The sequence below is a fragment of the Mytilus edulis genome, chromosome 4, assembly GCF_963676685.1.
Source record: "Mytilus edulis chromosome 4, xbMytEdul2.2, whole genome shotgun sequence".
NCBI lineage: Eukaryota > Metazoa > Mollusca > Bivalvia > Mytilida > Mytilidae > Mytilus > Mytilus edulis.
Window position 1 is genome coordinate 30,883,532 of NC_092347.1, and position 27,161 is coordinate 30,910,692.

The 27,161-nt window shown below is 32.1% G+C and overlaps 1 protein-coding gene across 5 annotated transcripts; it reads right to left on the reverse strand.

Annotated features, from left to right (window-relative positions):
• Positions 1–273: 273 nt before the first annotated feature.
• Positions 274–19,400, reverse strand: LOC139519419 (uncharacterized). 5 transcript variants are annotated; one of them, XM_071311504.1, is made up of 5 exons: positions 19,143–19,400; positions 11,950–12,462; positions 11,114–11,177; positions 2,689–5,378; positions 274–2,078 (listed from the first exon to the last, which is right to left on the reverse strand). In XM_071311504.1, exons 4-5 carry the CDS (start codon positions 5,372–5,374, stop codon positions 2,026–2,028), a joined length of 2,739 nt encoding a protein of 912 aa, XP_071167605.1. In that variant the 5' UTR covers positions 5,375–5,378; positions 11,114–11,177; positions 11,950–12,462; positions 19,143–19,400; the 3' UTR covers positions 274–2,025. The 5 variants fall into 5 exon arrangements, with proteins under 5 accessions (XP_071167605.1, XP_071167608.1, XP_071167606.1 ...); XM_071311507.1 differs by having other exon boundaries at positions 12,437–12,462; positions 19,143–19,215; XM_071311505.1 differs by lacking the exon at positions 11,950–12,462 and having other exon boundaries at positions 19,143–19,367.
• Between the last annotated feature and the right edge of the window lie 7,761 nt (positions 19,401–27,161).

Here is a 27,161-nt window from a genome sequence, read left to right on the forward strand (position 1 = left end):
TTCTCTTCACATTAAAAGGGTTTTTTTTTGTATAGGGATTTTGTTTTGATGGCATATATGTTTAAAATAGTAAACAGGAGTTGTATAGACTCCAGACGATTTAAGCAACGCTTGACCTACGACATGTGTTATTGTTGTAAGACCTTAAGATGTCCTTTTTTCATTTTTATGTTGCGGAATCATTAAAGTTCCATCATTTATCTTTAAATATACAAACCATATCAACTTGTTCAGAACATTACGTAATTCAAGGAAAATAACAAACAAGCGAAATTAACTTTTCATTTTTATTTTTTTATAAACATGGTAATAAAAAATATAACAACTTACTGTTTGACATTTCAATCATGTTTTCACTTAATTTGTCAGCAGTGAAACTTAATGAACATTTTTATATAAAGCACATACTTAAGAAGCAACCATTTGATTTTAATTAGGATAAAGGAACGGGTGTTGAAACAACTTTGGTCTTACATAAAAGTAAAAAAAAATGTCAGGACATAGATCGACAGTATAAGAGATGTTTTATAGCAAGAAATGAAACGAAAATAATTAATATCAACGGCGAGACCGTCAACTGAAATCAAGGATCGCTGCCTTTCACCTCTAAAAATCAACTGGTTTCTTTCTTAAGTACAAAACATAAAATTTCATTGTCAGTAAATATTGTAAATCAAATGCATGTACGTTTTAACATCAAAGAGCACCTCAAGGTCATGACTTTACAACCTTTAACACTCAGATTACAGAACAAATGTATCAAGTTATCAGCACTAAAGAAAATCGTATTTCTAATAAAATGTACATTTCGACCAGATAGATAAATGTACAGCTCTGTCAAACAGAAGGCTGAGATTTACCTTTTTTGTTGCATTTATAGAATACTAAAATGTGTGCTTTTTTTAACAGGACCATTTGTTTTATTAACAAATTTTTAAAAAGTTTTTATAATATCGCAGAAATCTTTTGTTCATTAAACTTCAATTTTACCCTTTCTAGATAATATCAACTGCAAATATAAACAAATAAAAAATTCTGTACAAAAAGTCCTACCATTCTCTTTTTTAAAATGGTTAGCCGACCAGAGACATATATATTATATGTCTTTGGCTGAACTCACTACATTATAATGGTCATCAAAATCAAGAGGCATTTTAGGAAGAACAGTTTTTGTATTTCTATATAAAAGAATAAAATGAATGCACTAAGTCATGAAAAAAAACACCACACAAAACAATAGGTGCAAGTGTCAGTTGACACCTATTTCAAAAGACATAAATTTTTATTGCGCATATTTCAGATGATCACAAATTATTTGATCACACTTTTTTAAAACAAGTTTATAGTAAATGTAATACAATTCTGCGTCAACAAATCAAAAGAACACATTACTGACTAAATTAAGTACGTCTAATGCCCTGACAACCTCCAGAGTTGTAATAAATATTGTAAGACATATTTACAGATGTGATTCCGACATGGGAGATTCTGTGTGGTGATAACAACTGATATGAACTATTTGTGAGGTCACATGTTATATATGATCATTAATGTACAGCTGATATGAATGCTCAAAATTAATTTATATTGACAATGCCACATAATAAAAAAAAATCGTTAAAATAAGAAAAGTACATTTTTTTTACAAGAAAAATCTACAAAAATGTAAGCAATTGTTTCACAAATATCAAAATCATGCAATATTTGATAATACCAAATAATAAATTTCAATAGTTTAAATAATCGTTTAAATTATTGCATTTGATTTGGATAATATATAATCTTGTTTGGCATACAAAAAACTGGAAATGAAAAAAATGTAAATATCGTATTCGTCATGTTCGAAAATGTCAAGTTTTAATTTATATGTTCAAGCAATTTCTCTTCAAGTTTAAACAGATGTAAACATGGCAAAGCAATGAATGTATTAAGTATCTTAACTTATTCTTTGGTTCAATTTGATGAAAATATATACAAAAAAATAAAATAAAAATAGCACTATGAACACTACAAAGTCAATACTGGTTAATCATCTAAAATTATAATGGCTCCTCTTCCCGACGGATTCTCTGTTCCACCTGCAACATAAACATGTTTATAGAAACCCTCATCATTGTACAACAATACACACATTTTTGGTGCCAAGATCTCAAAAATAAAAAGGTTTTTTTATCAAGCATTTTTTTTGACTTAGTATATGTTTTTTTTTAATCGAAGTATCCCTGGTTATCGCACGGCATTTTCTTTCCCAATTCTTCTCTCTTTCGGGAAATAACTGGTATTATCTGAGTGTTGTAATTATGTTGTCCAATCTGAGATTTTCGATCGGTTCCTTTTTGAAAATTCAGTTTAATCATGTTAATATAAACAAAAGAGCATCATGATCATGCCATATATGTAAAATTAAAACTCTGTTTTAAATTTTACTCATTTTAGTTTGACAATAACTAAGATATAAATCATGAGTAAATGAATAAATATTGTTTTTCTTTGGAACAGAATACCTACACCATTACCTTAAATGCATATGATCCAATAGGACTAGCCTGATTTTTGTTCAATATGAATACCGGCCATTATGAGTAGTTGAATCGTGTTACTTTGAAATTTTGTAAAACAACATAAGAAATTATAGTTTTCTAGGGTATTAACCGTTACTTGTCAAAAGTAACATGTCAAATAACCTACCTGTTGTCATTTCTTGTTGATGCATTAACCTTTGAACTGTGTCTTCTAAACGTTTGCTCGACTTTGCTGGGGGTCCAGACATTAGAGTACTACTTGGTCGTTTATTTGATTGTTGCATTTCACTCATTGTCACAGGCATTGCTGGGTCGTGTTGAACAGGATTCTCGGAAGCGCTGTCACTATCAGCTTGAGACATTGTTTTATGAGCACCACCATTGCCCGTTTTCTCTTTAAACACATATGACAACTGCGGAAAGAATTTTTCCAAGTCTTCAAAATCAATCATTTTGTTACATTTGAGCACCGTTACGGGTAAACTATAATAATGTATGAATGCTTTTTCCTCGTCATCAGTACAAGTCATTAGAGGAACTTTTAATACGTTTTCTAATGCGTATAGAAATTCATTTACACTACATCCACTGAAATACAGTTTACAAACAGCTTCTACTAAACAAAATTTACCGCATCTCCCCGGACTGTTCAAGTGCATACACGAGATACTCTTACCACCTAACCACACACCTTTAATACTCTCAACAAGTAATTGATTTATACTTTTCTCCGGTCCCTTGTTTTCCTGATTCTTCGGACCTGAAGTAATATGACGAGGGAAATTACCATCCCCATTGACAACGGAATCACTCGTATCATTTCGTGGTCGTTCTGTATTGTGAACATGCTGTCTTATGACATTCTTTTGATTGTTATTCAAATTAGCTTGCCTTTGAGGAGGCTGGTTCATAGCATTTGGATTGAAACCGTTAGGAATGTGTCTCTGATTTGTCTGTGATATGTTTTGTGGTACGCCTTGTCTAACGTTTCCGTTTTGGTGAGAGACCATTGATTGTAAAGCGTTCATTGGTCCTTGGTGTGGTCCCGACATAGACGGAGGGGGTGGCATATGATGCCGCCCACCTGTTGATGTTTGTGGTGCTCTCATGTTTGACTGATTGGGTGGTCGCAGATTCGGATTTGTTTGTGGTTTTGATGATGGATGACGTTGCGGCATCATGTGATTATTATTTGGCATTGCAGGTCTAACGTTTGCTCTCATGTTTTGCGCCATAAATTGTCCGCGGTTTTGCATGAAATTTGCCATAGGATTTGGAAACATCATATTGTGACCAGGTGGCATTTGACCGGGTGGTAATTGGCCCGGTGGCATTTGGCCTGGTGGCATATTGTTATTAGGTGGTTTGTTTGCTGGCATTGGTATTCCTTGCGGTTGTGAAGTAGGTCCATGATAAGATCCTGGTGATAGTTGGGATCTCATTTGTTGATAATGATTTGGTGATGTCAATCTGTTAGGTGATTTTGGTTGTGGTGTAGAACTGCCGCTGCCATTACTGTGTGTTCTTACTGGTGACTGGCTTGGTCGACGTTCAGGCGTAGGGTTTCTGCTTCCGTGGACAGGCTGGTTAGGCATCTGTCCGTTGGCGTATGGAGGCGGTGGTCCCATGCCTGGATACATATGATGCTGTTGTTGCTGTGGATTTACAGTTACATTTGGAGGTCCATATTGCATTGCGTACATATTGTATGGATGTCTGGTATACGAAAACATCATTCTAGGGTCCATAAAAGCAGGATGCATTTGGTTGGGATGGTACTGACCTGGAACTATGTCATGTACTGGTGATTTGGAAATGGTTTGTTGTTCTGGTTTAGGTGTTGGTTCGATGGGTTTCTGATTCGTTTCATTGTTATTGTTGCTAGGCAACTCTATATATTGTGCGTGTTGTAACGGATTTTCCATCGGAAGCTCCATTATTTTAATTTTACAACTTTTCATAATTTCACACAAAGAAATAATACGAGTAGTCTTAGAAAATGAGAAATTAAAGCCTGCTATTTTACAAGCTTTATTCAGCAATTCACATTCGTCGGTTTCCGGTAAAACGCCGTTTCCTGATATATTCAATGCAGCTGCATATTTCATAACAGACAATGGGACGAATTTATCAGCATTTCTTTTAACGTAGGGCGAGACCGTATTGTTTACTTGTAGCCATCCGCATTCCGATCCTGTTGACTCTTTATTGTCATCCTCATCTGTTGCCTTACCATTCTCCGGGAATGTCTTTTTCACTAAATTATAAAATTCTACAAAGTCAGACAATAATACTATAAGGTCTTTGATAGAGAACAGTTTTGTGCCGAACTCTCCACCACAGTGAACTTGATTGATCTCGTTAAGTAGTTTGCACTCGTGAGGGGTAATAAAGAAACTAGTCAGAGGTTGATGTTTCCCTAAATCATCAGGATAGGAATTCGGATATTTATTCAACAGTTTTTGTTCCACTATCCGTACTGAAACAAACATTTTGTCTTTCCGGAATATATACGGAACATCGACACCGTCTATTGATGTCCAACCAAAAATGCCCTTGACACTTGAGAAATCAATTTGATTTTCGGAAACAGTTTCTTCTGGTTTAGAAGTCTGCACATTATTTGGCATCAACATGGAAGAGTTTTGTACGGGATAAGTTGAAGTGTTTTGTACAGCGTAAGAAGAAGTGTTTTGTACGGGGTAAGTACCAGGTGCTGGGAAAATCGGAGGAGCAGCAGCAGGCTGTTGGTGTTGTTGCTGAGCATACTGCTGATTTTGAAGTCCGGCGACATATTGTCCACTCCTGTGATACTCCGTGTCAACTCTTTCTTCTTTGACCTGCATCGTCATTTTACTGAAATAAAAATACAATTATAGAATATGACATGAAAGCAATATAATTGTATATACAAGCTTTTTTCTGTAAACAAGTTATGTTATTATAAGTTTTATCTACATTTTATGTTGATTGTGTCGTTTTATTAAATGTTAACAACATTTTACCATTTACAATATATACTTTTCGGTCAAGCTGTATCCTTACCTTTACGAAGTAAGCGGTACGAGAATCGTGTTACGTGCAGACCGGTCAATAACTTGAATACACATGCAGGCACTTGTCTCAAACACATTTCCTATATACCTTAATAGAGTGTTAAATTAAGGTTTATAGACATTTTTTTCTGAGACAAGTGTCTGTGCTTGAATACAGACTTACGTGCGTAACACGTTTGGTTTTTCATTTTAAACAGTTTATTGGTGGTTAATTCACAATATATACGTAAGCCCTATTAAATTTAATTTCTTTTAATTTAATTTACCAAAGGTCAGCGGTCATTAGTCATGTTTGAAGATGCGATTTTATAGTATCGAGTTGGTAATTTGTTAGTTGCAACAAACACATCAGATCGACTTCGTATGTTTGATACATTCCATTTCCTGTTTTCTTCCGTTGAACGGACCGCCACAAATATACGCAGTAAGAAATAAAGTGTACATATTCACATGTTTTAAAAGGGAAAAGTTCTTAGTTGAAGAAATGAGTGAAATTTGAATACATGTATAATAATTAGATTTCAACGTTCTGCAACAAGAATAGTTGTTTCATGGCAATTTGGGTCACCAATATAAATCATTGTTGAAATTTATTTGCAATCTTAAGTTTCTTTATATCTGTTATGTTTTACGCCAGAAGAGGGTATGCTTTTTTTTATATAAATAAATGGAGCATGGGACACAAAGGATGCCCCTGCTTGCTCATCATATAAAATCATAAAGGGACATAACTGAACTACAATAAAAGTGACGCTTCCCAAATTTTGTACTCCATCATAGTTTTGTGGGAAAATATTATTGCGTATACAAGTATCATATCATTTGGTCGAGGCAAACTTAAGTGGGAACAGACTGAATGAAAAATTCAGCAATTTTTCTTTTGTAAAGGACATAACTCTAGAACAGTATTATTAAAAGGTGACACCACCAAAATTCAAATTTGTATTTTGTGGTAATAAGCATTGTTTATAGTTTCATAACATTAGATTGAGGCTAACTTATAGAGTAAGAGAAGGAAAAGAAAAAAATAAGCAGTTTTTCTATTTGTAAACGGGCATATCTCTAGGGCAATTAAAGTAACACCATCGTAATTAAAACTTAATAATAAAACATGATCTGCATGTAATTTGTGGTAATACGCATTTTGTAACATTTGATTGAGGCAAACTAAAGAAAAGAGGAACGGAAACCAACTATGTGACTTACGTACGAATGTACAGACGGACAAGGGTAAAACTTAATGCCCCATCCGCTATTTCGAGGACATACACACATTGCAAAGAATATTTTCTAGAACCTAAAATCTCCCCCGGTTTTTTTTATGGGGATCGTGTTGCTCAATTTTTTTCAGCTTTCTGTATTGTATGATGTAGAATGTTAGTGACTTTTGTTCCTTTTCGTATTATGAATTTAACTATCCCTGTGGTATCATTCGCCTCTCTTTTATTCGTTAAATCTATATTTAAAATCTATAACATAGGATTTACCCGGTCTCACAATGTTGTTAAACAGTTTACGAATTTACAAATCATTTAAAGATAAAACTGGAGAAAAAAACATATTTGTCCTGGAATATTTTAAACAGATAAAGATATGATCTTGTTGATGATGCAGATTGGCGTAATTGTATATTCTTAGATTTCAGTTATTTGACACAGTATTACGTAATGCAGAGATTCATGGGAGTGTTTTTTTCTTCAGCCGATTCTCGTATTTTTAGTGGAATAAATATTTTATCCTTGTATATTGTTTCTTTGATGTTGCCAATATGCTTTGTATGGAATGAATATCAATTACAAGGTCCCGTTTATACAAGAATAAAATATTGAATCGGAATCATTTTTCTTTCTTCTATAAGTGATTGAAATATTCTATTTCGACTGCCAATTGCTCAGTGGCATATCAGTTTTCCGGTTATTTCCAGTATTGGATTACAGATTTGTGGTAGTATAAGAAATTGTCAAACGGAATTTTGATCAGGTGCAAAGGATAGTTGAAGACAAGTTTTAGGCAATATTGCAACTACTTGAGTTTTCAAAAAACAATTCAAACGAGAAAAGCAACGAACCGATTTAAGTACAATACATAAACGAAAATCTTGTAGACAGCACCCAACGACAACACATAGATTTCAGGCTCCTGACTTGGGATATGTATATACTATACAGAATGTGTGTCAGCACCCAATCCTCCCCCTACCATGGGACAGTGAAATATCACAACACAACATAAGAACATACTTAAAAGTATTACTGAGACACAGAGTAAAGATCTTAAAGTGCTTGCATTACTGAAAGCTACATGTATTGTTCAGAGTCGATCACAAATACGCCTCCACGCAATCTAATTAACATATAGACTTCATATGAGCTCATATGCAGTATATGAGCTCATTTGTAGTTTAACGCCATCAGAGATCTATATTTCAATTAGATTGGCCTCCACGTATAATTTTAGTATAATTATAACAGGTTTCATATGTGTATCTCATTGGTGTCTTCTGTTTCTTAGATTCGTGAGGTATTTGTCACTGGACGTACATCTTCAATCCATCATCATAATCAACTTCATTATACCTTACAACTTTCAGAAGATAAAAATCGTGTTTCTTTTGTTATAAATTACCCCGAAGGCTTATGAAAATCTCCGTATAACAAAATTGCAAATAGTCTTTAATCTTAATTGATCGTTTGCTGTGTACATCAATTAATTGTGAAATATGACCTCAAATCAAGGTTACTATTAAATAACTGTGTAATTATGTTTATCTTTATGAGCACGGTTGACGATCACTACCTTCGTTTGACTTTTAATAAATTGTACAGCAATCGTTGATGTACTGTTTTATACTGTAGATGTATCTTATCTGGACTCTTTATCTTATCTTACTTTATAGATTAAAGGTATATAATCTTATCTTTATAAATCAAACTTCGTCAGACTCCAATGTAATCATCCAAAAACAGCTAGAGGCTGTTTAAAGATTAACTCTCTAAGCTAATGATTAACCAGTGTAATTTTCACCATGTATAATCTAAAAGGGTCATTAAGTTCAAGTTAAATCTCTTTTTTTTATAAAAGGCTTTTTAACAATAATATTCCTTTGTGTCTGTGTTATTTCCCAATTATATAAATGAACTAAACAAGTTACAAAAATAAATAAGTCTTTTGCAACCTCTTTAGTCTTATGGTGGCCGTATAAAACTTTCTCATGTACAAATATTTAGCGTTAGCATCGTCAGCGATACACTTCATGTTGCAAAACAATCACACGGCATCTATTCAATATGACTATCATCTTTCAAAGTCCTAACGTGCAGTTTGAACTACTATACACAGCTTATAGATCATTAGCACTCGTATGGAATCTTTTAATAAATCTTTACAAAGTTAACGTCAGCCATCAGCATAATATCCACAAAGATGGTCAAGTAAACTTTGAATTACGTTCAGTGGAGAATATTTCATGAGTTTACAAAACTCATTATACCCTCCGCAATCGTCCTTATTAAATTCATAGCAAAGATTAACATTTATCAGCTGACAAAATATATTTGCTCTTAAAGAAAATGTTCTTTAAAAAAGTTATCCGACAAAAAAAGAAATTTTATAGAGGGGACAACGATATAAACATACAACAAGCTCGTCTTCGAAAGAAGACGATGGCCATTTTTTTTTTCCATTTCATTTCAGGTAAAGAGTTGTTTTCAATTTTATTACGAACGGACAACAGACACAGCCCAATATGGCCCTTTAGATCACCATCCCCATTGATGGACATTATGTTATCTATATAAGCTTAAATGAATAACAGATGTGAATGAAAGGTTCAATGTAAAAACAAAACAATTTTATACAATCATGGAGTATGAAATGGAGCGGTCAATTTAACTGCACGTGTTTAATTTTACTTAACTAACTACAAAAAAAAGTAATTTACAACTTTAGGACTTGACATACCACATCTTGATCAACACTCTAAACCAACTATGATGTATGATAGTTAGATATAAGAAGATGTGGTATTAGGCCAAACATGTAATTATAACAGTTTAAACAATTTGTACATAACGTTACAAAGCGCCATGCAGTCGGACTCGGTGCATTTGTATATAGTACAAAAAAAAAAGAAGATGTGCTATGATTCCCAATTCGACTAGAGACCAAATGACACAAACATTAAAAACTATAGGTCGTCGTACGGCTTTCACTAGAACAATGAATTAGGCCGTTAGTTTCTCGTGTGAATAGTTTTAAATTTGTCATTTCGGGGCCTTTTATATCTGACTGAGCGGTATTGGCTTTGCTCATTGTTGAAGGCCGTACAGTGACCTATACATATATAGTTGTCAATTTCTGTGTCATTTGATCTCTTGTGGAGAGTTGTCTCATTGACAATCACGCCCAATCTTCTTTTGTATATTGAACTTACTTATATGAAAAACAATATTAAAAATACAGTGCATGTTTAAAACATAAAGGAATTTCAATGGAAAAAATAATTACAAGAGCTCATAGTGGTTAAGACTAACAATTTATACAAATCAAACAGTCAAATATAGTTGATTTTTTTTTGATTTTTTTTGTTTTTTGCAGCTTTTTTTGTTTAGTTTTTGTTTCGATTGCTTGGTTTTTTGTTTTTTTTTCTTTTTGTTTTGAAGTTATTTGTATTTGTTATGTACTGCTTAAGATGTTTGAATTTTCTGTTTGTTTGTTATCTACCTGATCTACATATATATACATGATATATAAATTCATTTATCCATTCCTTTGAGGTCTCCCAATCAATGCATCATATATAACAAATGGTTGCAAGACGTCCATTGTTTAGTACAACAGGGTGTGGTACCCTTTCACCGATTGGTAACATTTCGTTTGCCAGGAAAAACGACAGCTCGGCGTCTATGACATCGCAATGCCCAAATATGACGTCATTCGATATATTTATGGCATACGCTCGGATGACGTTACATCGGAGAAATGAAAATATAGTAATGCAGTTGTGAATTTTAAAATTTGGACACATGTGTCCCTCTGACGATACGGTACCATAAAAATTTCAATAATGCTTTATTTCAAAACACTATGTGACAGCAGTCGATGTGGATACATGTGTGACTGTCGGAGACTCCCTCTGGTACAGACGATGTGGACTCATTTGCGATATGGTTAAAAGGGATAAAATGATAGTTATATGACTGTACATGTAATATGTTCAATTCTCCTAAAACCACGACATTGTGAATCAACCATTCATCAAATTCTGACAGTATACGCCAATCATTTATTATTACGTCATTTGTATATAATATAGATAGGTGAATTCACTTTACTTGTATGTGAATACGCCATACTTGTATATTAAAATATACATCTTTAAATAAACCGTATCATTTTTACGAGTGATGTAGTTATCTGGGACGCAAACGTCTTTTTAGCATGTACGTAATTTGGTCTCTGGTGGATAGTTGGCATTGTTTCATTGACAATCATACCACATCTTCTTATTTCTATATGTTAAAAGAAATGTCTTACATAATATGTGAATTCTTCAAGAATCGTCAAAGTTTCTGTCATTGAAGATCTTCATTTGCAAATTCTGAAATAGAAAAGAATACTACAAATAGTACGAAATATCGCAAACGTATAAAAACGTAAATAAACAATGAACTTGTTAAGTTTTAATAAATCTTTAAAAAGTTAATAGTTTATTTCAGTGCTTAAATGTCCAATTAATATCAATAATACATTAGTCGGTTTTGCCATACAAATATTTAGATTAAGAAAGCCAAGTAGACCTACTCTCAATTTTCCGTAATATTGCGTTAGTATTAACTCACAAATAAAAGATTCAGAAAAAATAGCTGATGAAGATTTATCATAAAAAAAAATCATAAAATCTTGCATATTTTGACCGGTCCGATATTAATAATCAAACATGCTCATTTGACGTCATTAATATAATGACGTCATATTATGTAGGTTTGACGTCACATTAAATTCAGCCGATTTTAACGTCGAATCAAACTTTTTTATCTGTCATATTCAAGCTCCTTTCTAAAACTGCTTAAAAATCTAGTTATTGCGTACTTCTATTGTTTATGAAACTAAAAACGTCAGTTAGCTTTTCATAGTAATAATACGCTTGAACGATCCATTCATGTGCATCCATGTGACGTCGAATAAAACTAAAATTGACGTAATTTCACTATCTCCTGTCAGTTCATCAATACTCAACGTGTTCTTGCACATTAAATCTACACATACATACATGTGTTGATAAAACATATCCATTGTTTACATTATCCGGTCATAAATTTATCGACGCAAAAACACCAATAAAACATGTTACACTTCCCCTGAATATTTACCTCTGTATATAAATTAACGAGTTGTACACTATTTATCCCACTGTACAAATATTTCAAGTATTGATCCATTTTTCGTATCATGTGAGTCCTGTGAACACATTCCCAATCATCTCACATTGTGACTAATAACTGCCGAAATTAATAACTCATGTCCAATCACCGTGAGTTGCCATTGGAAACCATTTAATAACCTTAGCTTCAGGCTGATATCCTGTCCTTTGACATGCTAATCATGTCAGCTGAACAATCTCAATTTCTGGCAGACAGCCAAGTCTACTTAATTAATGTTATCTCGACAAGTTTTATTCGTCGAAAAGTGTGCAAATTTTACTAGCAAGTTTTCATGATAAATTGAGTTATGTCTCATTTGTTTTTTATGTAATCGAACAATAATTAATTTAATCATTTGAATGTTCGACGGAAATGTATTGTGACTATGAATTATAGGAGCCCCTTTCAACAGCCGACATTCATATTTAAATACCACCTTTTTCTGCATGGCTTAGTTTATTCCTGCAAACAAAAGGTTTATTATAGTCTGTGTATAATACGATTTGGCACGAGGCCCATAACGCTATTCATTCAAACAAGAAGTACGAAATTAAACAATTGATTGGTATTTCTAAAGTATAATCAATATAAGCTGGAGGCACAGGCAATAACATATACAACCAGTTTACCTGTGGCGAATTCTCGGGACTGGATTGACTGATTATATCATCTACTTAAATAGAACACAGGTAAACATTCGTACATGTGTACAATTAATCACTAGACACACCTGCGACCTTGTTCATGAAATGTTATATTTTGACGACGACACATAAAAAACAGACTTAGACTGACAATCGTATTTCAATTATATCATCAACATTTTAAACATATTGCAGACGACAAGTAACAGCTGCAGCAGACGATATTTCTATAAACAGCTGTGCATGTTACCACAGGAACGATCCCGTAGGCACTCACAGATAATGTTATCATGTCATTTTATCTGTAGGCTGAAACTATTATTCAATACTGTCAATAACTGTAACGACGTTGTCATAGAAACACATGCGTCATGTTATCCGGATTAATGTTAAGCCTTTGTAATCTGGATCTATACATAAAGGATTTCCCGGATAGTCCGAGGATAAAACAAACAAACAAGTAATAAATAAAATAGAAACGAAATAACAGATTGATATATATCTGGATATATAAATAATGGCTTATGCATGACTAAAATTTATATATCCTTTTGAACGGAAATGCCAAATTATATCAAAAACAGTAAACGGATATCCGACATTGTGTTTCAGGATGTGTTAATGATTACTGTACTTGTACACAGTACTTAGAAATTATTAATAGATCTATGCATCCATATTTTTTTTGGCGAATAAAAGAAACTCATGTTATTCGTAACAATCTATAATAGCTATCTGAAGTTGAACTGTAATGTAACTTAAATTTAATTAAAATGTCAGAAATAGACGGAATATTTTAAAATTCATTCCGTACAGCTTTGTCAGTGTAAATTAGTTCGCCGTGTTTTTTCAACTGATTTTGAAATTTTATCAATGATGGTTTATATTCATTCATAAACAAGAGTGTGTCCCTAGTACACGGATGCTCTTTCCGCACTATCATTTTCTATGTTCACTGGGCCGTGAAAATGTGGTAAAAACTCTAATTTGGCATTACAAGTAGACATAATATCATAGGGAACATGTGTACTACGTTTCAAGTTGATTGGACTTCAATTTCATCAAAAAATACCTCGACCAAAAACTTTAATTTAAATCAGGACAGACAAACTAACGGAAGGACGGACTAACGAACAAACGGACAAACAGACGCACAGACCAGAAAACATAATGCCATAAATTTCATTTTACATGCAGAGCCGGATCGAGCAAGTTTTTTTTTTTAATTTATAGGAGTTGGTCCGAAATTTTTTTGCATAAAGGGAGAGAACAAAATCATAAATATATGTTTGAAGAAAACATTAGTTATCAGTCATAAAAAAAAAGTGGGGGCAGAGCCTCTAGAATTCCCGTGAATCCGCTGCTCATACTACGAATTTAACTCTATTATCTATTTCGTGCGTCCAAAGCGCTTTTTTGGGATTAACTATTTAAATCCACTCAAACACAGGAATGTATAAATACGTAGAATCATTAGGAGCATTGTTTATAAGTTTAATATGTTTTTTGTGGAAATAATCGTTGTGTATAAGTTTCATAACATTTGCTTGAGACAAACTAAAGTTAGAGAACGGAAATCTAGTTTTGGACATACAGACGTACGGACGGACAGACAGACAAGGGCTAAACTTAATACGCATCCGATACGACAAGGACATAAGACAATAATCATAGCATAATGTTCATAAAATATTTCAAATAAGTCAAAGGGAAGTTATTCCGTGGAAATTATCACGAAACACCATCTCACTATTTGTTTAACTAACCATGATATACTTCATGAAAAACTCCAAATAATCTTATATCTAAGGGATAACAGCTAAAATGGCCTGACAAGAATTGGATTTGGAGACAAGAGCGAAAATGCAGAAGGGCGAATGTTATATATTACACCCATTGCCTCAACTACACAAAACAAGAAATAAATACCATAAGGTGTAGAGAAAACACAAAAATCTTACTTGTTATCAAATTTTGAAATATTTAACTTTAAAATTGATTTGTATATCTATATTATTTTTTTATAAATTAACATTTATTTGAAAGCCGTTTCTACTTTACTAAAGAAAAAAAAGAAAAGAAAACGTAAATATCAGTTTTATCAGTTTTGGACATTTAATTTGAAACATTAATTAAAGCATAGATAGATATAATAGGCTATTATAACAATCGGCATGCACTGGCTATTCCAACTTTACTCATATATCAAATAGCATCAAGTTAAAATCAAAAGAGAATCTATCATCTGCATGGTAGAATAAAGTATGCTTCTTTTTACGGAGTGCCTATTTGTCCGGCTAGCGGAAAAAATCGTTAAGTCTCTATTTTTGCATGCCGGCCATCCGTTTGAACATGCGCAAATATTCAATACCAATAGCAGTGTCATGTGACATCGTTTCTTCAAACCACTCAGGGGCTTTCGAATTTTTATGTTTAAAATGGACAACTTCGTCGAAAGTAATCGGAAACCCCGGTTGCCTCAGACTGACGGATTGTCGGTCGGACGTGTCAAACTCTTTTTAACCACGTTTTCGACATATTGGATATGTATACAAAAATGGTTTAAAATAGACAAAAAGACGGAATGTAATTAATTTTAGTCTGTTTAAGATAAAATGTTATAAAGTGGAGATGGGACGAAGTGCTTCCCATATAATTATATGATAGTACAAGGTAATCAATACTTAAAGTAATTGAAACCATATTAACTGTTATAAATTCGAAATTCGATAACAATATGAATTTAATCGATTTTATTTAGATTATAGTACAAGTTGTAATATTTACTTTTTAATAGTTAATCTTGTACAAATGTTAGGATTATTGTAACAAAACAGTATCCGTCTACGACACTTGATACTGAACTAATCATCTTGTTTGTTCCAAGATAATAATTGAGCGCATACTAGGCGATGGCATATACTTCAGTTCTAAGTTCAACTTGCGGTGACATGAACATTCGAGGACACAATTTCGTTTGTGTGTATGTCATTAAAAAACACAAAGACAGACAGAAAAGACAGTCATATGCTTGTTGCAATGTGTCTATATTTTACTATGATAACTAAACATTATGAGGATTAATAATTTAAATATTTTTTTTTTTCATTGTTTATATATATATAAAAAGGACACAAAAACTCCTATTTTAAGAGAAGGGGACCTTGTAATCCTTCGTCTCTGTTAAAATTTTGTGTATCGGATTGTCATTCTAAGTAAGATTCAATTGTGGTAATTAAAACTGATAGATACTACATGGTTTTCTATGACTTAACCAAAGAATCTGATTTGGTACATAAAACATGCACACACGCTAAACTATCTCTACAATTAGTCACACAGTTGTTTCGAGTAGTTTACTTACAATAACTTCTGTTATTAAATGTGAAATATCGGAACAATTGTGCATAGGTTAACATTTGGAGTTAGAAAATGGAAACCAACTTTGGGACAAACATACATACTGACGAACGGACGGACAGACAAAGGTAAAACTTCATGCCCTCTCCGCTACGGTGGGGGCATGACTTTTTTTTTATTATTAATATCTTAGAGAAATGAAGGCTTCAGAGCAAATGCATTATGATTTCCTTTATAAATAATATTTCCATAACTTAAAAAACATTTTATCAGCACTTATTTTCGAAAGTGCATGTCAAAGATATTGCCGACGTTATAAGTTTCATAAAAATCCGATAAAAATGTCCACATTAGAGCATTTAAAAAGCAATTTTCTTTATCATATAAATCAATATTTCCATAGGGCATTAAACTTCAAGAAAAATTTATCAGCACTGATTTTTGAACTCGCCAAAGACATTGATGATATAAACCTATAATATAAATTTCATAAAAGTCGAGTTAGAATTGTACACATTAAAATGCTCATAAGGCATTTTTTTCCATATGATTAATATTCCAATGGCCATAACTCTTTTTAAAATACTTGATATTCGAACTCGTCAAAGACATTGCTTATAAAAGTTTCATAAAATTAGGACAATAATTGAACACATGAGCTATGCAATTTTGCATTTATTTATTTGATGTTTCTAAGGGGCATATTTTTGTTTAAAATCAATTGATCGGCACTGACTTTCGAACTTGTCAAAGACATTGCTGATTTAAATTTATGAGGAAATTTTTATAATAATATAGCAGGAATTGAACACGCGAGAGCGCCAACAGGACTGGACGGATACCCGGTGTTTCTACACTCCTGCAACGCATTGCGCAGGGGATAAACAGTCATCAAAAATTATATTATAGTTTATTTCACAAATTTAATGAAACTTCAGACACTTGCAGGCAATATTTTTTTTTTATATTTCCCTTCGGTACCATCTAGATCTATTATTATTATTATTATTATTTACAGTGCTTATATCTAAATAAACATTTACTCTAAGCATAAAAAAAAACCAATTATACAAGTACATATACATGTCTATATAAACAAAATTTAAAAAATATTGTGTCAATGTTTCAATAGAATCAAAATAGAAACCGTAAAAAAATACAACTTAATATATGAAAATTATATGAAAATTAAAAATTATTCATCAAAATCTATTTTAAAATATAGGTAAATTTTTAAAATATAATGTTCAGTTATTCACAACAACGTAATTGTCGAGTTTAAAAGATAAAACAGACATCAAGGAACGATGCTAAAATTAGTCTTAATTGAAACATTATGTACAGATGTACGTGTTGTCACAAAAATTTCGAATATTCAGGGTAAATAAAGAATATTCATGAAATTATTCTTTTCCAAAGTTTTCGGGTGAAATCAAGTCGAGCAGACCGTATAATGTACAATCAAAACCCTGGAATACTACAGAAAACTAAAAATATATGAAATTAAACAATAAATGGGGAATATGTCCATGGGACACAGATGACGGCCCCATTTGTAAATATTAAATTATAAAGGGGCATAACTGAAAAACGGTAAAAGTGAAGCTATTCAAATTTTTAATTTATCTGAGTTTTGTGGTATAAATAACAATTGTCTATAAGTCATAACATTTGGTTGAGGCAACTTAAGTAAGAGAACGGAAACTAATAATTCGGCAATTCTACCATTTAAAAAGAGGCTCAAATCTAGAACGGTTAAAGCAACACCACCAAACCTCATTATCAATCTGTATTTTGTTGTAATCAGCATTTTATATAAGTTTCATAGCATTTAGTTGAGGTAAACTAAAGTAAGAGAATGGAAACAAAATATTTAGCATGTTTTTTCGTTTGTAAAGGGGCAAAACTCTGGAACAATATAAGTGACAAACCCACAATTCAAACTTGACCTGTATTTTGTGGTAAAAAGCAATGAGTATAAGTTTCATACAATTTGATTGAGGCAAACCAGTGTAAGGGAACGGAAACGATTGTAAAGGGGCATAACTCTAGAGCGGTCAAAGTGTCGCCACCAAAATTCAAACTTGATAAGCATTGTGTAAAAGTTTCATACCATTTGGATGAGACAAACTCAAGTTAGAGAACGTAAACCAACTTTGGGACGTACGGACGGACGTACAGACGGACACGGGTTAAACATAATGCCACCGCCGCTACGGCGGGGGCATACAGATTGATGTTTATGAGTTTCCTCAGTATTTAGATATTTTTTTTATATTTCGCTTTTTTTTTGTAATCTTATTGCATATCCAGCTACTTGACAAAGTTTTTTTTATAGTCAAGTAGAGACCACATTGACGTCATAAGCCTAGGAAAATCGAGATTAACGGATTATCTATTGTTTTTTTTTTCAACTCGAGGAAATGTCTCGGCTTAACCAGATTAACGTTATTAAAGAACGTATGTAACAGCAAAATATTTTTGGTTCAAATTACCCGCCATTGTAGCCCATCTTCAGATATCGACCACTTGATCCGTCGTTAATTACGTATTTTACACGTCACTCTGTGTGTTAAACACATATTGTGACGTCACAGTTATTTATTGAGCATACAATTCAAAATCATCTAACACCGAATATCAAAAAACATTTATGTACGCTGTTATCTAATATTACCCAATCTAATATCAAGCGCCTCTCAACACGCCACTTTTTATCTCTTCATTTCCCACGAGACAAATAATCAATATCATGCTTCACAATTACCGGATAACGTAGTCATGGTAACATTATTTACTGTGGCATTTCAATACCATACCACTATCTTTAATCAACAAAGGTCGTCAATAGAAACTTAAACGTCCCGAGATAATTACCGCCCAAGTGAAAATAGCAGACGACTAAAGTTCACATATAAAGTTGGCGGAAGGCCAAGATTTTTCTTTACGTTTACACGAGGTTTTATTACACCTGCCAAGCCACCTATTTACATTATACATTAACCGCTATGTTATAAATTTAATGTGTAGCGTGATGAATTCAGCTCTTAGAAAAAAGTTGTTTAAATATCTTGTTTAATATCAACTAAAAAAGAGAAATTAGTTCTATTGATATAAATGTACAAAATAAATATTTACCTCTATCTGTTATCTTTAAAGTGTTACTGCTAGTGATATGTTCTTCTCGTTTTCGGAATGCCAATTATCTGTCAGTGTGCTTTCCTGTCACGTGATTATTTGAGTTCATGCCAAGCGTATTGATAATAAAACTATTATACTCTGAAACAAACTGAGTTGTATTCAACTGATCATACTTGTTGTATTCAACTAGGGATACTTGTTGTATTCGTGAATACTGACGTCAAGTAGTTGTTGATCGAAGATTTAATTGGTTAATATTAAAAGGCTATCACTGCCGACTCAAATGTGACATGTGTTCCTCCAAGCGTATAGTCTGTCGGGAAAGCTTTCCGTCCTGAAATGCACGTTCTATACTGGAGAATCTAGAACAAGCATGAAACAAATATTTCAACAAACTTTTATATAATTTTACTTCTAGTGTTGGGGTAGCAAATCAATTACTTATTTCCATTTTTTTAATTGATTGGTTGCTTTGAGTAGTTTGAATTGCCAATAAATTTACTAATTGACACGTTCCTTTCCAGAAACAGGAAAAATTCGAAATGACTGAATTTATATTATAAAACCATGAAGGTTTCAGAAAATTTTATTATGTACAGTACTAAACGATATTAAATAATTTTGGATTTTTCCGAGAAAAAAAAAAATCTTCTTAGCATGCATTGTTTTAATAAAAAAAAAATAATATAATTTTCATTTTGAAAATAACTCCGGCATTATTTTGACCTTTCCAATTGTTCTTCAAGCTTTAAGGTCACTGCTCTAATATTGGTTTTTTTATTGACTCGTATAAATAAGGAAGACATGCGCATTATTGATCATTCAAACTTTAATTTACTTGTCTTGTCATGGTTTATGCTGATGTCCAATGGCTTAATGCTATTTTACTGACGCTTGCAATCGGAATTTTGATGAAACAAAAAACGAAACTGTTTATTATGTTAAAAAGTCATTGCGTAAACGTTCACATGTTTAAATTACAACGCTATGCCCAAGGATGCGTTAGCGCGAACAATTTAAATGTCATTCTGGAAACAACAGACAGAACTATCTTCTCTGCAAAAAAAAAAGCTGTTTGCCACATTTTTTGCAAAGAACCATGCAAATAGATGAGAAGTATATAAAAATCCTTCTTGTAAATCGCAACATTTATATCTACGGAAGCCCATAGAGGACCTACAAAAAAAATTATATCGTTATCTCAATATATTTATATCGTTAATTCGATATAATTAAATCGTTATCTCGATACATTTATATCGTTATATCAAAAATAGTTTCCGGTGAACATAAATTACAAAGAGAAAAGTAGATTATATGGGTTTATGTAAACTAAGCTAGTTATGTTTCAATGGTAGAAAACCATGAGCGTTCTATCATCAAAGGACACTTAAATATCTCGTATATATATAACACATACGATTTCAAAAAAAATTGTAACGATATTGAATTATATATGCAGCATAGATTAACACTTATTTTCATTATCCTCCTGAACGGATAATACTATTTGTAAATGTATTTTCCTTCAAGTGTTCTATGTTTGTACGATAGGATAGATATAGTTTTATTTTTGTTTGTTTGTTTGTGTAAATGTATTTTCCTTCAAGTGTTCTATGTTTGTACGATAGGATAGATAAAGTTTTATTTTTGTTTGTTTGAGTAAGAGTAAAATTTGAAATTATTCAAGTTCTTGTTAATTTACAGTTAGAGGTCATTGTACTTGTTTTGCGAAGTATGGGGAACATTCAACTATTTTATTCTATATACAAGTCTATTATATAGAGATAAATATTTTTTTGCGAATGATGCATTGCAGTTCATGATTTTACTATAAAACTTTACACATGCATTTTCTAAGACATCATTTAAATATAACAAGTGCAAACCTAAATCTTGTATCGAATTGTATATAACCTATTTGAAGGCCCATCAATCTTAGTCGCTATAAATTCAAGGTAAATGTATACATGTTATGTTTTAACGCATCCTTAGTCCAAAAGTCTACATTTCGATAGTAAGTGTTGTTATCTAGTATACCCTTTAAATGACCTTTATGTTTTCATGCGTTTTATCTTCTTCAACATGACGCGCGGTCCCGTATCGTAGTATAAATTCTGCGAAGGCATAGAAGAGTCACTATATTATATATAAGGATTAGAACATGATCAAATTTGTACAGTATGATAAATTATTTACAGATTATTAGTTACAACATCAGTTCTTTATTTTTTTTTATTTATATTGCGTAATCTGGCTGCAATGATTTATTTTCAACGATTTATCCTTTAAGTTGCGTTTTTTCTATAAAACAAGTGACTATGACTTAAAACAACAATAACCTAGTTGAAATTTATAAGAACGGTTTCTGTTTTATGTAACTGTCATAGTTCATGTGGTGCCTTCGTTCTCTTGTCAAGTGCTTTAATGGAATCTGTGTATATAGTTTAATTACCATAGAAATTGATTTCATAAATTTTGCAACTTCATGTTTTTTTATTTTGTATAATTCACAATGATTACTTTAATTTTAAATGTGGTTTATTTCCCTTAAGGTTATTAAACACATATGAAAGATGCCTTCTGCTATTTTGTTCTCTGTGAATTGTGTCTATTTGATATCGTGTATCTGTATCTTATTGTTTAACCAATGGCCTGCAAACTGATTACCTCTTCAAATGAAACAATGTACACCAGAACGAATAAGAACACTTCATAGAGGATATTATCATTCTATTCGTTGGCAATTCATAATTTTGTTATAAGTTAACAACTAGTTTTAATATAACATTATGAATAAGGGAGACGTTGGGTAAACATTAATGATACTATTACCCAGAGTGCACAAAGAAACTAAAGGCTCCGGGAGTTCAACATACTGTTTTCGACAATACATAAGTGTTTAAACAATATGTCGATCTTAAGATAGGCTCATGTTTAAAAAAAGAATATGAATAGATTAAACAAATTCTTTAACAAAGATCTGATATCATATGCTAGTTGCAAACTGAAAACGAAAGAAGCATATAATACCAATCATGACCGTTTGAAGATTTTCTAATCGCTTGTTCAACCCTTCCGTCCGTCCGTCTGTGTGTCTCTCACAAACTATTTTACGGATAATAACTTGAGTATCATTTGCTTGAATGGACTGAAACTTATACAGATTAAAGATAAAGGAAAGGAGAAGTCTAGAGATTTTGGAGTCCATATGTCAAAGTTAATTTTTACTGAACATCTCTTGAATATAAAATTGAGAAAGGAAATAGGGAATGTGTCAAAGCGACAACAACCCGACCATAGAGCAGCCAACAGCCGAAGGCCACCAATGGGTCTTCAATGTAGCGAGAAATTCCCGCACCCGTAGGCGTCCTTCACTTAGCCCCTTAAAAATATGTATACTGGTACAGTGATAATGGACGTCATACTAAACTCCGAATTATACACAAGGAACTAAAATTAAAAATCATACAAGACTTACAAAGGCCAGAGGCTCCTGACTTGGGACAGGGGCAAAATTGTACATTCTTGAATATGTCTGTTTAGCTTTTCTTTTTGGAATACATTTTTGTTTTGTGTGTGCTTCCAGACCTTGTGTCTATTTGTGTATGCCCAAATAGTTTTTATTTTAAGATTGGTAGACATTTTGATTTATAACAATTTCGTGGAGAAAATTAGCATTAATAGTTCATCTATACCCCTCCAAGCCATCTAGTTTTCTATAGTTTTCTAGTATTTTAACCCTTGAAATGAATCCAAAAATGTAATTTCAGTAGATTTCCATTCATGAGCATCAGAAAAAGAGTTACATTTTTACTTGTAATTAGATACTCAACATTTAACGACATTGACCGATTAAGTCCAAACAATGGTCCGCCATCTTTTGTCCTCGAGCATTTAGTTTTTTATATCATGTTATTACATTTTAAATTTTGTAGTTATACCTTTGATATGACCTGTATATTTTAAATATAATGATTAGTGCATTTAACATTACGAAATAAAGGTGAAAAACTAAGACGTTCGGTATTTTAACTAACGAAACATTTTCTAGTAAAATTAAAAGATTACAGGTTTGAGTAGTTCCCTTCAAAATTATTTTTCCTTGCCAATTTATTGATTACTTAATGTTAAAATCAAATTTTTAGAATGGTACAAGCGTCTTAACTGATGGCCTTTTTTATTGTATAAATTTCAAGATTATAATAGTTTAATCTAAGAAGACTTAAAGATGATTCCTTTAACATCAGAATCTGACTGAGGAAGGATATTTGTTATCCGAAATATTTATAAATAATTACATTTATAGTTACCTTTTTTTTTGTATTTGGTGTTGTTGTGTACACTTTTTTAGGCGTTTATATAATTTATTTATTGTGTACATGCATCGTTACTCGTAACGATCCAGCGCCCTCGTGGGGAAAATCGTTGACTACTATTCAGACGTTTTATATACATATGTAGATATATATATAACTTTCATTAATAACTGAATAAAAACAAATCCCATTTTAGTTTTTATCATATCTCGTAAAGCTGATGCCCTTTAGCTATATTACATATTGTTAAACAATCTGAATACAATAGTTCCTGTATAGGTTAGATAATACTTGATCATGTTCATTGGACGTTAAGCGCTAAGGCGAAGCCGGAGGGTTAAAATGTTCAATAAAACACGATCGAGTATTGTATGACAACTAGATAATTTATTACTTGATTAAATACATTTTCGAGTGGTGATACAAATGTTATACTGTCCAATTGTAATCGATCAAATCCGAGTATAATTTCACATTAAAGTGTTTTACAAGACACTTGTATGTTCGTTATTAGTCTGTTTTATTGATAAATGAAAAATGTCGCTTTCGTTGAAGGTAAATGCATCAGTTTTCAAATATTTCTTTTAAACGCATTCATTAATCGAACTCTTGATTTTGGTAAGGGAAAAAATAACCAACACATACACTGTTGTCCTAGCAAACAATGCCCGTATTTGATAAAGAAATAAGGTATTGCCAGTTCACTTGGAAATCCTAAAGATACCTTACACTTTTCAGAGAGTTAATTATTACTATTGATAAATCTGTTGTGTGTTTCATTGTTACTCCAACAGGAGAAGAAGATCTGCATCTTCAACTATCAACGTTATAAGTGGTTATTATCTAAACAAGAGTACATTGGTTAATTTACCAGTTGTACGAAGTCTCTTTTCTATATCCTTATATCTTCTAGTATCGTGTCCACAATCAAAATGTTCTTTAGAATATATAGATATAGGAAGATGTGGTATGAGTGCCAATGAGACAATTCTCCATCCAAGTCACAATTTGTAAAAGTAAACCGTTATGTTGGTTCAGCGATAATCACAATGATTCTAGTAAAAAAAACAGATTGGGTCAAGCAAATGCAATTGTTCTTTTATAATTCAATATTGATAAACAGATTGCATTTTCTTTACACACGTATTTCTTATTCTAATCTGAAAGGTAAGGTCCTCTTCCAGGTAAATAACGTTAAAGTTAAAATCTCAAAAATACGTAACTCCAAGGAAAATTTAAAACAGAAAATCCCAAATCAAATGGCAAAAACAAAAGCTCAAACACATCAAACGAATGGATAACAACTGTCATATTCCTTGACTTGATAAAGGCAGTTTTCTTATGTAGAAAATGGTGGATTAAACCTGTTTTGTAACAATCTGAATGCAATATATCGGATATGTTCCTTACGTCGTAACTACAATCCCCTTCCCTTTCATAAATGTGACCTACCTAAATAGACTATTTACCGGATTTGTTATCTCATAAGCAACACGACGGGTGCCACATGTGGAGCAGGATCTGCTTACCCTTCTGGAGCACCTGAGATCACCCCTAGTTTTTGGTTGCGTTCGTGTTGTTTATTCTTTAGTTTTCTATGTTGTGTCATGTGTACTATTGTTTGTCTGTTTGTCCTTTTCATTTTTAGCCATGGCGTTGTCAGTTTATTTTCCATTTGTGAGTTTGACTGTCCCTATGGTATCTTTCGTCCCTATTTTATAGCTAGCCGAACTTCTCACTTTTTTTTTTTAAAGCCAATGACATGGAATCTACTCGAATTGCAATCGTAGAATTTACACCAAACGATTGCATTTAAAGTGCATAGAAATATATATAAAAAAAAGAGATTTAGCTTCAGACAGTTTAAAAGAGTTTCTTGAACTTTGGATGTTTTATGTTTTGTTTTGCTTTGTTTTGATGTCTCATTATTATTATTCGTTCATTGACAACCAAAACATTTGTGTTATCGTTTCTTTTTAAATTTTCATTCGTTCATTATAGGATTGGCATACATTAAGTTTTTTTACACTATTTGTTACGTTGCTACACGAAACCTATAGAAGGACACGGTAGCCGATATTGCTGTGTGGGGAAAATAGTTAACGTAGAATAATAAACATTATTTTTCGACAACACAAATACTAAGGGGAAGCTACTAATTACTAAGTACTATCAAAGTCAGATTAGTTTTGTATATTATGTAGCATTTTTATGATTGTTTTATTTAGAATCAAGACATATTCTCTCTCTATTTTGTTTCTGCTTATTTTCTCAATTTTCACTGTTCTATGTATTGCAACATATTTTATTTTTCTTTCACTCTGTACACGCTGACATTAAAGTGAAAGAAATATAGTATGAAATAGCAATTTTTTTTCCCGGTACACTAAGAAAGCTAGAATACTGATTAAGAACTTATTAATAAAAGAGGGACGGAAGATACCAGAGGGACAGTCAAACTCATAAATCGAAAATAAACTTACAACGACATGGCTAAAAATAAAAAGGACAAACAGACAAACAATAGTACACATGACATAACATAGAAAACTAAAGAATAAACAACACAAACCCCACAAAAAACTAGGAGTTATCTCAGGTGCTCTGGAAGGGTAAGCAGTACTAACTTTCAACGGTAAATTTTATAACTAAAAGGTTATAAGAACTAACTTACTCAAAATATTCATTTGCCAGTCTGTTACGTCAATGGCTTTTGAAACTAATTTAAGGATATGATTATGATTATGATGACATGATGGTCAAGAATATGCATAGCTGGCAATGATTACTCATGTAGACATACCCGATCTTACTCCGTTTGACAAATTATTGATTAAAGACCATGTCTGTTTATAAATGGACTTATATTGTTTTAACTGACGAGAATGTTTTAGAAACCAGCATATCTTAAGTGTAAACAAATATCAGATATTGCAATATAACCATAAATGATGCAAACGGATAGAATATACAACTTACACATCTTACGTTAAATGATAAACACGAATTGAAAAAAAACTTACACAGCTGGTAACGATGAATGACCTTCAAGTGTAGTTGTTAACAACTTCCAAAGGTAACGATAAACGACCTAGACGGTTAGTTATAAAAACAAACTTACGAAGGTAACGATAAATGACCTTCAATGGAAGTTATAAAAAAACAATGTACAAAGGTCACGATAAATGACCTTCAATGGTAGTAAAAAACAATTTACAAAGGTAACGATAAATGACCTTCATAGGTAGTAAAAACAATTTACAAAGGTAACGATAAACGACCTTCAATGGTAGTAAAAAACAATTTACAAAGGTAACGATAAATGACCTTCAATGGTATTAAAAAACATTTTACAAAGGTAACGATTAATGACCTTTAATTAATAGTAGTAAAAAAAAAAAACAATTTACAAAGGTAACGATAAATGACCTTCAATGTTAGTAAAACAATTTACAAAGGTAACGAGAAACGACCTTAAATGGTAGTAAAAAAACAATTTACAAAGGTAACGACAAATGACCTTCAATGGTAGTAAAAAAACAACTTACAAAGGTAACGATAAACGACCTTCAATTGTAGTAATAAATAACGTACATAGGTTACGATAAATGATCTTCAATGAATGCATTAAACAACTTCCAAAGGTAACGATAAATGACCTGGAAGTTAAAAACAACTTACAAAGGTAAGTATAAAT